A 15,614-nucleotide genomic window follows, 5' to 3' on the forward strand; every position below is an offset into this window, starting at 1 on the left:
TACCAATTCCCCCTGAATGATGCTTTTTAAACCCTGAAGATTTTTCGAATTACCAAATTGCATTTTCCCATTTTATTAACTCATCAAACTTTACTATTTTTATTAAATCTAAATTTTCTATTAAAAAGATATTTAATAGATCAAGATTTTATTATTTTTATTAAAAATAAATAATTATTAACTTGACTTAAATGATTAAATAATAATAATATGATAATTTATTTATGGATGAAATTGATGTAGTTAATTTAAGATTTTTATGAATTATAATTATCATGATAACCCTAAAATTATATTATTTTTTAAAATGTTTTCTTTAATTGAGAAATTAAAATGTTTGATCTTTAAATGGAAAAAAGACTATAATTTTATTTCCACAGATGTAATTAATAGTAATTATATTGAGATTTTTGTTATTTTCAATACTTTAGAGAGATAATTAAAATTCTATCATATCTCAGGGAACAAAAAAAATAGGGTTCTATTAGTGGTTGCTTTCTCGGCAAGGGAAATGAGAAAAAGCTAAAGGGATTCTATCTTTAGTTTAGATTTTGTCGTACCTTTTTTTTTTTGGTAATTTTTAAATTCTGTAATAATGATATTTATAAAAATATAAAAAAATAATTAATTTATAAGTGAAACTATTTATATATAATTTTATACATATAGAGAGAGAATAATGTGTTATCATATAATTAAATAATTAAAAATAAAAAATAAAATAATATCTAATTATATATTAATATATTATTATTTTTATATATAATTTTATTTTTAATTTATTAATTAAAAATTATAATATTTGTCAAGAGGGTATTTATATGCCTAAACTATAATTATAATATAAGTATAGTTATATTAAATAACAAAAAAAATCAAATTTAAAGTTATTCATCCCTATCAAATTATACCAAATTAAGGTTAAGATTTTAAGACCTAACTCAAATCATAAATCAATTATTTCATTGATTTAATAGTGAAATATGTAACATCCTTATTTAGACATGTATCTTTGATGAGAATATATCAAAAAAGACATGTATAATTAGACTAATTAAAAATTTTAATACATGATCATAATTATAAAACGTATAAAAATTGACGTAATAAAAGTAACCGCTTTATTAATCAAACTCATAAAATAATAATTATCTAAAAATTTATGTTATAAAATAACTGTATAAATCTTGAGTAAATCAATGTGTCAGAAAATAATAATAATAATGACAAAGATAAATATATGTTTGTCCATACTAGAATGACATAAGCATCCTTTTTTTCGTGTAGCTGCTTGTTGGATTGTTGGATCCTCGTTTGTCCACTATTCATCTTTACTTGCAAAACATACAAAGGAAACATATGAGTAAAACTAAGTAAGTGGAGACATTTCGACATTCATAGCTATTAAATCATTTGATAATAAAACTCGCATTTCATCTATTATCACACTACAACGCCTCGGTACCCTAACATAGATCATCTATGAAAATTGTAGAGACCTAACTTAAAATCATTATATCTGATATCTTGGTGAAAGCTACTGTGGTGTCTTGCGCATATGTCAAACAACTTATTTGGCTATCTAAATAGGACACCCTGATCACGCGGAAAAATCTCTAATAGTAACTTCTTCCTTTACCACATAAGTTGATCGGAACTGTTGACTAACCATCATAAGATGGTTCCTACCTCAGGGACATATGTGGTGCATTTCACTGATCACGTGAGGAATATCTAAAAGTTATATCTTTACCATGCACACCTGAATTGAACTGGGTGGCTATGCGCAGCGTCGAATACATGATGCATCTCATAGGTATCCAACCCTATTGTTCTCACAAATATCGTTACTTATACACATAACTGATGACTATCTAGTTGTATGACACTAGTCTTAAGGTTACTAACTTTTCTATTCGAATAAGTCAAATTGAATTTGTGTTGTCATTCACACAGTTGAGCACCTCATCTATGTCCTTATTGAACTTTTTATCTTTTATTAGTTCATTATTTTTCTTATATAACGCTCCCCTTTTACACATATAGCCTAAGGGTATAATTATCTTTTGATTTTCTTTAGGGGTACATAGTCGTGTGCCTCTTGCCCATATATACGGGTGTGAGACACTCAATGCACGATCGTGTATAGAATAGGTGCACAAGGGAAGGTGGCTTAGGCACACTCTTGTGCATTTGGATCAATGTGTATAAGCCACGTATCATCAAACGCACATCATCCACATTTAAAAAACTATATACGGGCATGTGTCTCATACCACATGACCGTGCATATCTTCCCTCAGAACAAGCGCGAGATCTTTAGATTTTCAACATTTTTTGGAATGATACACGGATGTGTGTAAGACCATACATAGTCATGTGTCGAGATCTAATAATCATACCCTAGGATTTCTACACTGTTTTAGCCACACAAACATTCATTCAAACTCATCTACAGGTCGATACAAAGAATCTCTAAATCCCCTAAACAGTTTATTTACTGAAAATCATACCATATAATTAATATACACATAGTATCAATGATCTTATTAATTTCTCATTCCAAAACACATAATATTCAAATATTCAAGAGACTGTGCATTCGTATGGTTTTTCACATACATTATATAACACATTTGTTCATGTTTAATTAACTCTAGATCATAGATATAATAGATAAACTTCAAGGATTTTATATTCAACAAGAGAATTTGCTCCATTTACCTATCTTTCTACACTTATAGATGTTCTTTTCTTGAAACTAGTGACTTCCGGTGATCCGTGACGACACTTCAAACAATCATAGACTTTTCTCTCACATTTTCTCTCACTTTTGATCTGTTGAAAACAAATGAATGTGTGAGAATTAGAGTTAATCGCTTTCTTATTTTAATTTTTGGATATGATACATAAGCATGAATAGGTCATACACAGTCACGTGTCTAGTTACCAACTAAGACAACCTCTTTTTTTATCGCAATCACAATCTGATCTACTGTTTGACTTCCCGCTGACCATACACGACTAAGTATGCCTCCATACATAAGCGTGTGCCCTTGAAAATCATTAAACACCGTATTTGAGAAACTAATGAAAGAGTAAAATATTTTTGGGCTTACCTATAAGTGTTATAATATCAACATTACATAGTAAAATTTTAATAAATTTTTACAATGTATACGAAACGATTGGATCATATTGATTTAGCGATTGAATCGTAGTTCAATATTATTCACACTGATTTAATCTCTTGTTAATCTAGTTCAACGATTAAAACAAATTTTAGTAATTTAATAAATTAGATTTATGTAACATTCCTCCCTAGAAGTACTACCCATCGAAGGAGAAATGTTACGAATTAATATTCGGAACGTCTATTTTTTTTCTTTTTAAAAATACTTTAAAATAAACGCATCATTAAAAGTGTTTAGGAAGTATTCCAAGAAAACTGAAAATCTGGAAGCGAACAAAAGATGTATATACTCATATGAAAACTCATCTGAAAGTATCTGAAAACAGGGAGTAATCATATGCAACTGTACCATAATCTCAAAAAGTCAAAAGTTGACAAGAATATGTCACTGTATGCATATAATATAAACCAGAGATAATCTGCTCCAGCCGGATCTACCTACGCTGACCTGACCTTGCCTCGCAGCTACCTCGATCACCTGTACCTGCAATCATGAAAGAAAAGGGAGTGAGTGATGAGGACACTCAGTAAGGGGAAAGAATCAAGTAAACTATTTTTTTTTTTCCAGTTTTAACTCACTTTTGGGACTCAACCTCACATCCTAACCTCTATAAGAGATTGAAGGGGTAATTTAGTTCACTCTTTACTATTTGGGTCATACTTTGTCCCATCTGGTGTCTATTTGATACTTTCTGGAAGCTACCTATAGAGATTTGACACTTTTCTAAGCTCAAGCTCTATTTCTTTCTTTCACTACACCATTTCTGAATCTGAATTGAGCTCTACTGTGAGCATGCTCTACTGCGAGCGAACCCTACTGGGGGTCTATGTCCTACTACGGACGTGCCCTACTGCGGGCGGTGTAGTGTAAAGTGCCCCCTCATAGTTTATAGCATGCATGCGAGTCTTATATCTTACTAATTTTGCTTTTATCTAAATTTATTCATAACTCACCAGACATTACTCCTGGGACAACCCTTGAATCTTGAGTCCCAATATTTTCTTGCTTTTCTTTCTTTTCTTTTTCTTTTTTTTTTCCTTTCCTTTCCTTTCTTTTCTTTTCCTTTCCTTTCTTTTCTTTCTTTTCCTTTCCAAACTGTGAAATACTGTTCACAACCCTATTCATTTGACAGGGCAGTCTTCTTTTTCATACAATTTCATAGTCTAAACAGTTCCTAATTCATACAAGCTATATATCTTTGAAAAGAGGATTCAAAGAGCTTTCTAACAAGTTATAATAACACTCATAATTCATTCAATCAGACAGTCAAAACAGCAGATAAAGTCAGTGGCAAAAACTGTCTCCTCTGTTTATTTGATAAAGCAGTCCTTATGGTTCATGCAATATTTAACAATCCAAATGATCCCCAATTCATACAAGCTATATATCACTGAAAAGATAATTCAAAGAGCTTTCCAACAAGATATAATAGTACTCATAATTCATCAAATAAGGCAGCCAAAACATGGGACGAACTCAGTGGTAAAAACTGTAAATATTATACAACTTTTTGTCATGAACAAAATCACATATATAAACATCCCAAATGGCAAAACAATATTCCTCAACATCAAAATCATCATTTATAACATAGATCCAAGGAACCAAAAGCCTAAAACATGTCACATATCAAGGATGATATCTCTTACCTTGTTTCAAGCCAAATCTTTGTAAGTTGACTTCCTCCTCTTTGTTTTGCTTCCTTTATCACCAAGATCATTTTAAATCAATACCAAAACACACTAACATATTCACATAATATGCATATAAACATAGATAAAAGGAGAAGGAAGGAGATTTTTGGTTACCAAAGCTTCCAAGGTGCTTCTCTTTTTTTTCTTTTTATTTTATCTTCCAATATCTCTTCAATTTCTTCCTTTGGCTTCAAGAAAACAAAGAAAAGGCATGAAGAATGGTGGCTGCTGGAATATGGACGGAAAATGATGGAAAAATCTTCTCTTTCTCTTTATATATAAAGTTTTATCTCTTTCTCTTTTTCTCTTTGTCTTTTTCCTTTTCTTTTCTTTTTTTTTTCTTTTTCTTTAGGTATATATATATATATATATATATATATATATATATATATAAACACACATATACATGTAAAACAAATATATGTACTTAAAATATGAAATATCTCTAAATAGAGTCAAAAGACATAAATACCCCTGAAACATACCTGAGGGTATTACAATTTAATATTGGTTCTCAATCGAATAATTAAGAGTGTTTGATAAGTTTCTTTTTATATATTATTGTTTTTTCATAAATAAAATTATTTATTCGAATCGATATGTATATGTGTGACATGAGTGATTATTTCCCTATAAAGATAACAAAGATATAAAATTGGATTTTCATTCTTTAAATTTGAAAGGACTAATTTTCTATCGAATGATAACAAAGATATAAAATTGGATAAAAATTGACGATAAAAATCTCAATTGCCCAACTTATGATAAATAGTCGATAGTCACCCAACACTCACACCCATACAAGAGAATAAGATATTCATTCATACTAAGATTGTCTTTTTTAAACTAAACTTTATTAAGATTTTTGTTAGTGAAATAAAATAATTTATATGTGTTCTTTTATTTTATTTCGTAATTATTTACTTTATGATATTGGACAATGGACATGATCTGAGAGCTATTTTTTCTTTTTTTTTTTAACACAATCAACAATTCTATCAAAGGTAACCATGGATACTTAATTAGATTGACAATAAGAATTTACAGAGTAAGAACTTTCACGTGACCAGAAACATAGCTTTATTCTAAGTACAATAATTTCTTTTGTCCTGAATTTTTATTGACACCAAGCACATGACATAACTCCAAAAACATCAACTCCATTGAACTAGCAATCTTATCATTTCCATAGTTACAGCATAATTCACACACTCACAAAAAAAGGGAAATGTAAAAGGTACTATTACGAAAATTATACAGGGATGGATATATAGTTAGATGATTCGGTCATGGTGAAGAAAAAGCTGGAGGAATTCCTGGGATGACTGGAGGCAGAGGAATTGGAAGGGGTGGCGCTGGTGGAGTTAGTCCTGGAACTGGTGGCAGTGGAGCTGGTGGCAGTGGTCCTGGAATTGGTGGCAGTGGTCCTGGAATTGGTGGCAATGGTCCTGGAATTGGTGGCAATGGTCCTGGAACTGGTGGCAGTGGAACTGGTGGCAGTGGTCCTGGAATTGGTGGCAATGGTCCTGGAACTGGTGGCAGTGGTCCTGGAATTGGTGGCAATGGTCCTGGAACTGGTGGCAGTGGAACTGGTGGCAGAGGAATTGGAAGAGGTGGCGCTGGTGGCAATGGTCCTGGAACTGGTGGTAGTGGAATTGGTGGCAGTGGTCCTGGAATTGGTGGCAATGGTCCTGGAACTGGTGGCAGTGGAACTGGTGGTAGTGGTCCTGGAACTGGTGGCAGAGGAATTGGAAGAGGTGGCGCTGGTGGCAATGGCCCTGGAACTGGTGGCAGTGGAACTGGTGGCAGAGGAATTGGAAGAGGTGGCGTTGGTGGCAATGGTCCTGGAACTGGTGGCAGTGGAACTGGTGGCAGTGGTCCTGGAACTGGTGGCAATGGAGGAAGGGAAACATCAGGGTGATTTACTTCCTTCTGTTGTGATTTTGATAGTTGAGTTTGAGTTTCCTGGAAAAGCTTTCCAGCATTTTTTTGCATAGTTTTTCTCCCTGGTAATGGTGGAAGAGATGGAAGAGCCGGAAGAGGTGGAAGTTGTGGCAATGGCGGTAGGCTTGATATTAAAGGAAGCGGAGGAAGATGGCTTGGGTCTAATGGTGGAAGAATAGGAGTATTTACAACAATTGGAGGAATTAAGGCTTTTTTGGAGTTGAATATTTTTGAATTTTCCAGGCTTGGTTTCTGGTTGCATAGATTTGGCTGTTTCAGAGGCTTGAAGGAGAAAAATCCTGCAGAGAATATGCTAGTTCCTTGGTTTCTTGACTTGAGCCTGAGTGAAGATGAAGTTGCTGAAGAGGCCACTGCACATGAAGACTCACTACTACTGACCAATTTAACCGAGCATCTCTTGATTTTCCTGACATGTTCGCTAACAGAAAATGGCAGATGAACCTTGAATTCTCCATGCTTATCTGTCTTCACTTCTTGTTGAAAACTTGGTTTTGAGGTCTCATCTTTGCATTCTACAGCAACAGAAGCACCTGCACAAAAAAATTCCATCAAATTTTCATCCCACAAGAACAAAACAGAAACCCTAGCAACCATAATAAAGTCAGAACAAAACTTGTAAAATTGAACCTGGAATGAAGTGACTAGACTTGGAGAAATTCTCCTGGAAACATGTGTCACAGTAGACAGTGCCAACAACAACAGCAGAACGAAGTTTCTTGTTACTACTAGCCTCAAGACTACAATTACTGAAACTGAGAAAGAATATGACGTAAAACCAAGGGATACTTTTCAGGCCTCTCATTCTCTCTCAAAACTTATCTAAACTCACTTGAATGTGAGACAGAGTGAGAAAAAGAGTGGTTTTATAGACATAGCCCAAGTCTTTTTCGTACTAATAAAGTTATATACATATAATTTTAAGTACTCAAATGATATATCATTCAATCATATGATAAAATATCTTTTGAATATCTAATTAAATACTTAAAACTAATACACATAATGTTACTCTTTTCATATACTATGACAAAAAATGCTCAAGGAATATATGAAAAAACTTCCAAAACAGCTCTAAAGGAAGATATAGGTAGAAGCCGAAGATGCATGGAGACCAGTGAAGCCACAAATTTTGCATGTCCAAATTCTACCACTCACTTATGCAAATTTTACTTAATCATATGATTACACATAATTTGAATATCTAATTGAATTCTAAAAACCGGAATACATAGTTTTATTAAAAATATAATATTCAAGTCAAACTAACTGATACAACAAATTAGTGTTTCTGAGCCTTATTGGAACTGAACACTTGTTTTATTGCTTGCAGCAATTACAAAATACTGCAAAGCTGGATGTTTGGTCACAGAAATCAGCACATGCGATGGTGATAAAAGGATGTTAAAGCTTCCGTGGTCCCAATGGAAGTGAGGCGGTGATGTTTTGGAGGAGTTCGTGTTCACGGGATGCCACAAAGTACAGAACTGCGGTCACAGTCTAACATTTCATGGGCCGCTTTGGAAGCATCTGCCAGTATAATCCTTTCTTAAACTTGGTCTCAGCCGTCCAGGCTGTTTGAACTGGCATAACAAGGTCTGAAGCACAACCGAAGATGATTGAATTATGTTTTGGTAGATTTTTAACAGATGGATCCGTTATTTAATATATTTATTTTCTAACTTTTAATTTTAAATTAATTTTATTGTTTTTTCACACATACCAAATTTTAAGGCCCATGGCATGGCCCAAGAAATCTACGAATCTAAAATAATTGATACTTTAATCAGTCATGTCAAAATTAAAGGGGTGGTCCAGCTTGCGAGTTGGCCCAGTCCATTTGGCATGCGTACTTTGTCTATATTTGTGAGTGGTGTTTAAATACACAGGTGTAAGTTCACTCAAAATCAACCTCACATCAGGGGAACCTCTCCCACTCAAAAATTAATTATTAGAAAATTGATAGTTCAAACCTATATAAATCTAATCTAATTAGGAGTTATAATTAAATGTCAATTAAATATGAAAGCATCTTTTATATACAATATAAAAAAATTATACACTAAAAATTAACTAGTAAAATTAAATATATAAATAATAATATATTATTATGTAATTAAATATTTTTATTTTTAATTAAAAATTATTTAATTATATCATAATATATTATTATTTATATATAAAATTATATAATTATTTATATGCTTAATATTACTCCTGCTAACTATTTACTGACAAGAACTCATCAGCCCATGCCAATAGCCCATTCTTCCAATGGGGCTTTTCTACTTTTTCCAAAGGAAGTGGAGAGGACCAACCCTCAGAAATCAATAGACTCAATAATTATAGCTTTAAGAACATTGACTTTGAAAATAGATGGAGTTACCCAGCACTAAAAAGTTTTAAGTTCATGTGTTTCTTATTCTTCATATACGTGCATCACATTACCAAAAAAATCTTATTTTTAGCTCAATTTTGTTCTTAATTTTGATTAACCTCTCCACAAAGAACTTGAACAAGTTTAATTGACATCTCATTAACAAAGACTAGTACCCGATTCATACAGAATTATAATGAAAACGGAGGAAATAAAAAGCAATTAAAAATGGACACTGCAGCCTTATTCCGGAAAAAAAACCAGAAGATCATTATCCAGGACAATTAGCTCCCGAAAACTAGATCACACCCTTGGAGTTTCTGTCTTGTAATTTCATCAAGTCGGTCTTTCATCTCCGGGGTTAAACTGTTCTTCCAGTCCCCAACATTACCCAGCCTGAAATATGTATTGTAAGCCAACCCATCCCAAGGGTCAACTCCATTCTGGTTCAACTCCAAGCTCTTGAGCCTTTCCAAGCTACACCTCCACAATATTCTATCAACCTCTTCCTCATTATAATAAATGATTTTATTAACGAATTGTTATATTACGCATACAAAAGAATAATTTGTTTATATAGCAAGATTTTTATCCCTCATATACTTAACCATAATATGATTTTTATTTTTAACTTTCAAAGAAAAATTTTTAAATTGTTCTTTATGGGTTAATCTCAATCTACTTGTAAGTTTGGAGACACCCCCAACCCCACAACCTCATTCGTTCACCAGCATGTGGGGTCTTTTTCAATTGAATGGGAAGTGAGGCCTCCACTCACTGATTGAATAGCAATACCTATATACTTTAACATGTCATTTTATAGATAAAGTGGTCGATAATTCAAACAGTCTCTCCCATCTGTCCATAGCCAAAATTGGAGAAGAGAACCAAAACCAAAATAAACGGCACATTGGGAGAACCTCTCCCACTCAAAAATTAACTATTAAAAGATTGAAAGTCCAAAACTATATAAATTTTACGCTACTAGAAGCCATACTTAAATGTCAACTAAACATGAAGACATCTCTTATACATAACATTAAAAAATCACACACTAAAAACTATTTAATAAAACTATGTATACAAATAATAATATGTTATTATGTTATTAAATATTATTTTATTTTTAATTAAAACATATTTAATTATATCATAACATATTATTACTTATACATAAAATTATATATATTATTTATATATATAATTTTACTCCTGCTAACTATTGACTCAAAAGAACTCTAGTGAGTGCTGTCATCGACACCCAAATTAAAATCTTAAATTCTTGCAATAAAAATATAGTAAAGGAAAATAGGGATTGTTCCCTCGAAGAGTTTTAATTAGTACGTCGTCACAAATTAATCAAAACAAAGAAATAAGAGGGGATTTGAATTGAAAGCGAATTATAATTAAAATAAATAAATAAAAATTTGGTGAAGTAATCTGAAAGGAATTAATCAATTTAACAAACCTTGGTCTACGGTCACATCCATCGTTGAATTACGATTGAGGATCGATACCAAAAATATTAAATTAATTATTCAAATATTCGTTGTAGTATTAATTATCTGTCATTTCTTATGATTAATTAACCAAAAATATATATTCTAATTAACCCTTATTGATTAATAATTTAGATACGATCTCGAATTTAATTAAACAATAGCATTACGAATTAGAAAGACAACGAAACAAGACAATTCAAGCGTACGGCGTTGCATTTAATCAAGTTGATTATTTTCTTAGGATTTATAGTTCTTGACGCAGCAAACGATAAATCTCAATTGCCACTTCGATTAAATAGATTGAACAATTACGAATTCAACACCTAAATTAGCAGTAAATTATATTAATTGATAAACTAATCGTGCGTCTTAGCAATCAACCAACACAATCATGAAAAATAATTCAGAAAGATAATCAATACTTGAATAATTAAAAGATGCATTAAAGAACAAAACTTAATCTTACAATTTTTGTAGTTCTACGGTTTCAGATCCCTTCAACCAAGAGAAAATATTCAGTTACTGTAAATCATGTTTAACTCCCTATTCCTCCAAATTACAATGATGAATCCCAACAAACTAAAAATAAAAAATATATTTTTTTCGCCTTACTCAGATCTGGAAATAAAAGTTAATACTAATCTTCTCATCTAGCCAAACAAATGTAATACATATCTTCCCAAAAAGAAAGGAAAAGATATATATATTTTAATGTATATCTTTTTCCCAAAAATATCATTCCTTTTATATCTAAAATAATTCTCTTTTCCAGTTAATAATCATCCCTTTTTTAGGAAGCAAATCTTGACATTTTGTGGACTTTTTCAATTGATGTGGATGTCCAGATTTAATTTTTAAATTCTACTTTTATTATTTCACGTGCTCACGCCTATTTAGCATTATAGATTTTGCAGATTAATAGGTTTATTCTAATTTTTAGTATTCTTGGTCTAACTTACTCTAAAAATATTTAAAACTTTCTAAGTGTAAAAAATAAATAATTTCATTAGATTGAATTATTATATAATATAAGAAAATTAGAACTCAAAATAATAACAATTAACGATGCTATCAAACTCATCAACCCATGCCAATGGCCCATTCTTCCAATGTGGCTCTCTACATTTTCCATTCAAGGAAGTGGAGGGGACCAACCCCCAGAAATCAATAGACTTAATAATTATAGCTTTAAGAACATTGACTTTGAAAATAGATAAAGTTACCCAGCACTAAAAAATTTTAAGTTCATGTCTTTCTTATTCTTCATAGACATGTATCCCATTACCAAGAAAATCTTATTCTCAGCTCAATTTTCTTCTTAATTATGACTGACTCTCCACAAAGAACTTGAACAAGTTTAATTGACATCCCAAAAACAAAGACTAGTACCCGATTCATTAAGAATTATAATGAAAACGGAGGAAATAAAAAGCAATTAAAAATGGACACTGCAGCCTTATTCCGGAAAAAAAACCAGAAGATCATTATCCAGGACAATTAGCTCCCGAAAACTAGATCACACCCTTGGAGTTTCTGTCTTGTAATTTCATCAAGTCGGTCTTTCATCTCCGGGGTTAAACTGTTCTTCCAGTCCCCAACATTACCCAGCCTGAAATATGTATTGTAAGCCAACCCATCCCAAGGGTCAACTCCATTCTGGTTCACCTCCAAGCTCTTGAGCCTTTCCAAGCTACACCTCCACAATATTCTATCAACCTCTTCCTCATTAGCAAAAGGCTTTCCCAGGAATGAAGCTAGTTTTTTCAATTGCCCTTTCGGGTCTTTCTTCAGCTCTTCATATTTCAAAAAAAGTATCTTCTCAGGTCTCTTTTGACTCTCCTGAAAATAGCCCAAAGCATGATCCTGCAATGGCCCGAATGGATAAACCCCTTTGCAGAAACTCTCAAACGCAGAATCTATAGGGAGTTTGCCAAGTGATGGTGGCACGTTTGTGTTCATGAAGTGCCAAAACGACACGAACGCGTCCTTAGGATCTCTAGTGATGTAGACGATTTTGCAGTCTGATTTCTGAGCGGATTCTGAGAGCATGGTGTACGGAACGTGAGTTCGGAAAAGTCTTGGAGAGACCAAATCAGAGAGATCAGGATTTGGGGTGTCTCTGAAAATTTTCATTTCCAGAGAAGGCATGAAGGCGTTTGGATGGTTTTTGAGGAGAGGATCATCGCTGTCGTCGTCTTTAAATTCTCCTGTACGATTCATGATGGATGGAATGAGGGCCTTGAGCCAAGTGGTGCCGGTCTTGGGACAAGAAGCCAGAATAACATCATCGTCAAGAGCTTTAAAGTTGGACCTGGCAGTGAGAGAAGCTTGAAGGCGGGGAGCTGAGTACCAGAACCCTTCAAACTGAACGTACTCAATGATCCCCCACCATTTTTCCTTTGGAAGATCTTGAAATAAGGCGGCAGCAGAAGCAGGAATGTTCAATGGAGAAGATGACGCCATTGGAGAGGAAATTTGATAGACTGAGAAAATAAACTTAGTAAAGAAGCTAGAACTTGTTAGCAAATGGCTTGAAGCTGTTCCAAATGGCATTTATCTCGTTGTTTATATAGAATAGCATAGAGGAAGATAATGGTGAGAAAGAATAAGAGATTCAGCAATAGATTCAATTACACTGACTGAATCAAAGCCGGCTGATTCAGTCTACAGTCTACAGTCTACCGATAGCTACGGGCGAATTTTCAAGGCCTCCTCTCGTGTCACTTCATCTTGGAATTTTTGCAGTCATTCTAGTCTACCTCTAATTGATTTAAATTAGATTTGAAAAGTTAAACTTGATTTAAAAAATATTTTAACTTGGTTGGATCCACCTCTAATTGACTGATGCATAGGCTGCTCAGTTTGATTTACTATTTAAATATGTATTAAACCCAACATTCAAAAGACGGTTTATGGTAATATGGTTTGATCCTGGTTCACCCAATCTGATAGTCTAAATCAAAATTAGGACAAGTCCAAACCAGACTGGCCCCTAGGTTCCAGCGAACCGACCAATCCGATCCGGAATTAAAATCCAGGATGGATAAATTACACCAGCATTATTGAATTGATTGATTAAATTATCAGAAAAAAAACATTTTCCAGTAGTCAGTGGCTGACGCTTCCATTATGGTGGCTTTTCTTATACATTGAAATTTATGAATAGCATGACCAAAGTTTGAGCAGCCTGAGAGAGAGAATAAAAATCTTAGTCAAACATTTAGCATTTGGGGTCTCTTACTGAGAATAGTCGGAAGTCAAGTCTCCTCCATCTCCGACGTTAAGACGAAATTACATTCAATAATATTTAGTCTTTGCAGTCAGTTATGACTGAACATTTATAACTTCAAATAGAAGAGACGTAAAAGGTACTATTGCAGAAATTATACAGGGATGGATATATAGTTAGATGATTCGGTCATGGTGAAGAAGAAGCTGGAGGAATTCCTGGGATGACTGGAGGCAGAGGAATTGGAAACGAAGGAGACGGCACTGATGGAGTTAATCCTGGAACTGGTGGCAGGGGAAGTGGTGGCAGCGGAATTGGAAGAGATGGCGCTGGTGGAGTTAGTCCTGGAACTGGTGGCAGTGGAAGTGGTGGCAGAGGAATTGGAAGAGATGGCGCTGGTGGAGTTAGTCCTGGAACTGGTGGCAGTGGAAGTGGTGGCAGAGGAATTGGAAGTGGTGGAAGTTGTGGCAATGGTGGCAGGCTTGATATTAAAGGAAGCGGAGGAAGATGGCTTGGGTCTAATGGTGGAAGAATAGGAGTATTTACCACAATTGGAGGAATTAAGGCTTTTTTGGTGTTGAATATTTTTGAATTTTCCAGGCTTGGTTTCTGGTTGCATAGATTTGGCTGTTTCAGAGGTTTGAAGGAGAAAAATCCTGCTGAGAATATGCTAGTTCCTTGGTTTCTTGACTTGAGCCTGAGTGAAGATGAAGTTGCTAAAGAGGCCACTGCACATGAAGGCTCACTGCTACTGACCAATTTAACCGAGCATCTCTTGATTTTCCTGACATGTTCGCTAACAGAAAATGGCAGATGAACCTTGAATTCTCCATGCTTCTCTGTCTTCACTTCATGCCGAAAACTTAGTTTTGAGGTCTCATCTTTGCATTCTACAGCAACAGAAGCACCTGCACAAAAAAATTCCATTAAATTTTCAACCCACAAGAACAAAACATAAACCCTAGCAACAATAATAAAGTCAGAACAAAACTTGTAGAATTGAACCTGGAATGAAGTGACTAGACTTGGAGAAATTCTCCTGGAAACATGTGTCACAGTAGACAGTGCCAACAACAACAGCAGAACGGAGCTTCTTGTTACTGCTAGCCTCAAGACTACAAACACTGAAACTGAGAAAGAATATGATGTAAAACCAAGGGATACATTTCAGGCCTCTCATGCTCTCTCAAAACTTATCTAAACTCACTTGAATGTGAGAAAGAGTGAGAAAAAGAGTGGTTTTATAGATTTAGCCCAAGTCTTTTCCGTATCAATAAAGCTATATACATTTAATTTTAAGTACTCAAATGATATATCATCTAATCACATAATGAAATATCTTTTAAATATCTAATTAGATACTTAAAACTAATGCACATAATATTGATCTTATCATATACTATATAAATATGGTTGGGTCTCTGTTGGTTTACAACATCGTATAGAGAAGCCACAATTTTTGTGTGTCCAAATTCTATCACTCATTTATGTAAATTTCACTTACTCATATGATTACACATAATTTGAATATCTAATTGAATTCTAAAAATTAGAGTACATAGTTTTATTAAAAATATAATATTTAAGTCAAACTAACTGATACAACAAATTAGTGTTTCTGAGCCTTATTGGAACTGAACACTTGTCTTATTGCTT

General features: G+C 33.4%; 2 protein-coding genes across 6 annotated transcripts; both read right to left on the reverse strand.

The window, feature by feature from the left end:
- Nucleotides 1–5,951: 5,951 nt before the first annotated feature.
- LOC123225541 (vegetative cell wall protein gp1-like) lies at nucleotides 5,952–7,702 on the reverse strand. Of its 4 annotated transcripts, XM_044649548.1 has the most exons (4): nucleotides 7,481–7,702; nucleotides 6,938–7,383; nucleotides 6,316–6,709; nucleotides 5,952–6,258 (listed from the first exon to the last, which is right to left on the reverse strand). In XM_044649548.1, the coding sequence occupies exons 1-4, from the start codon at nucleotides 7,653–7,655 to the stop codon at nucleotides 6,176–6,178; spliced, it is 1,098 nt and encodes a 365-aa protein (XP_044505483.1). In that variant the 5' UTR covers nucleotides 7,656–7,702; the 3' UTR covers nucleotides 5,952–6,175. The 4 variants fall into 4 exon arrangements, with proteins under 4 accessions (XP_044505483.1, XP_044505482.1, XP_044505481.1 ...); XM_044649547.1 differs by having other exon boundaries at nucleotides 6,415–7,383; XM_044649546.1 differs by having other exon boundaries at nucleotides 5,952–6,264; nucleotides 6,379–7,383.
- Nucleotides 7,703–9,397: 1,695 nt separating this feature from the next.
- On the reverse strand, nucleotides 9,398–14,007 carry LOC123225542 (cytosolic sulfotransferase 7-like). Of its 2 annotated transcripts, XM_044649551.1 has the most exons (2): nucleotides 12,446–14,007; nucleotides 9,398–9,730 (listed from the first exon to the last, which is right to left on the reverse strand). In XM_044649551.1, exons 1-2 carry the CDS (start codon nucleotides 13,280–13,282, stop codon nucleotides 9,512–9,514), a joined length of 1,056 nt encoding a protein of 351 aa, XP_044505486.1. In that variant the 5' UTR covers nucleotides 13,283–14,007; the 3' UTR covers nucleotides 9,398–9,511. The 2 variants fall into 2 exon arrangements, with proteins under 2 accessions (XP_044505486.1, XP_044505485.1); XM_044649550.1 differs by lacking the exon at nucleotides 9,398–9,730 and having other exon boundaries at nucleotides 12,033–14,007.
- Nucleotides 14,008–15,614: the final 1,607 nt, after the last annotated feature.

The sequence above is a fragment of the Mangifera indica genome, chromosome 9 (assembly GCF_011075055.1).
Source record: "Mangifera indica cultivar Alphonso chromosome 9, CATAS_Mindica_2.1, whole genome shotgun sequence".
NCBI classification, from domain to species: Eukaryota; Viridiplantae; Streptophyta; class Magnoliopsida; order Sapindales; family Anacardiaceae; genus Mangifera; species Mangifera indica.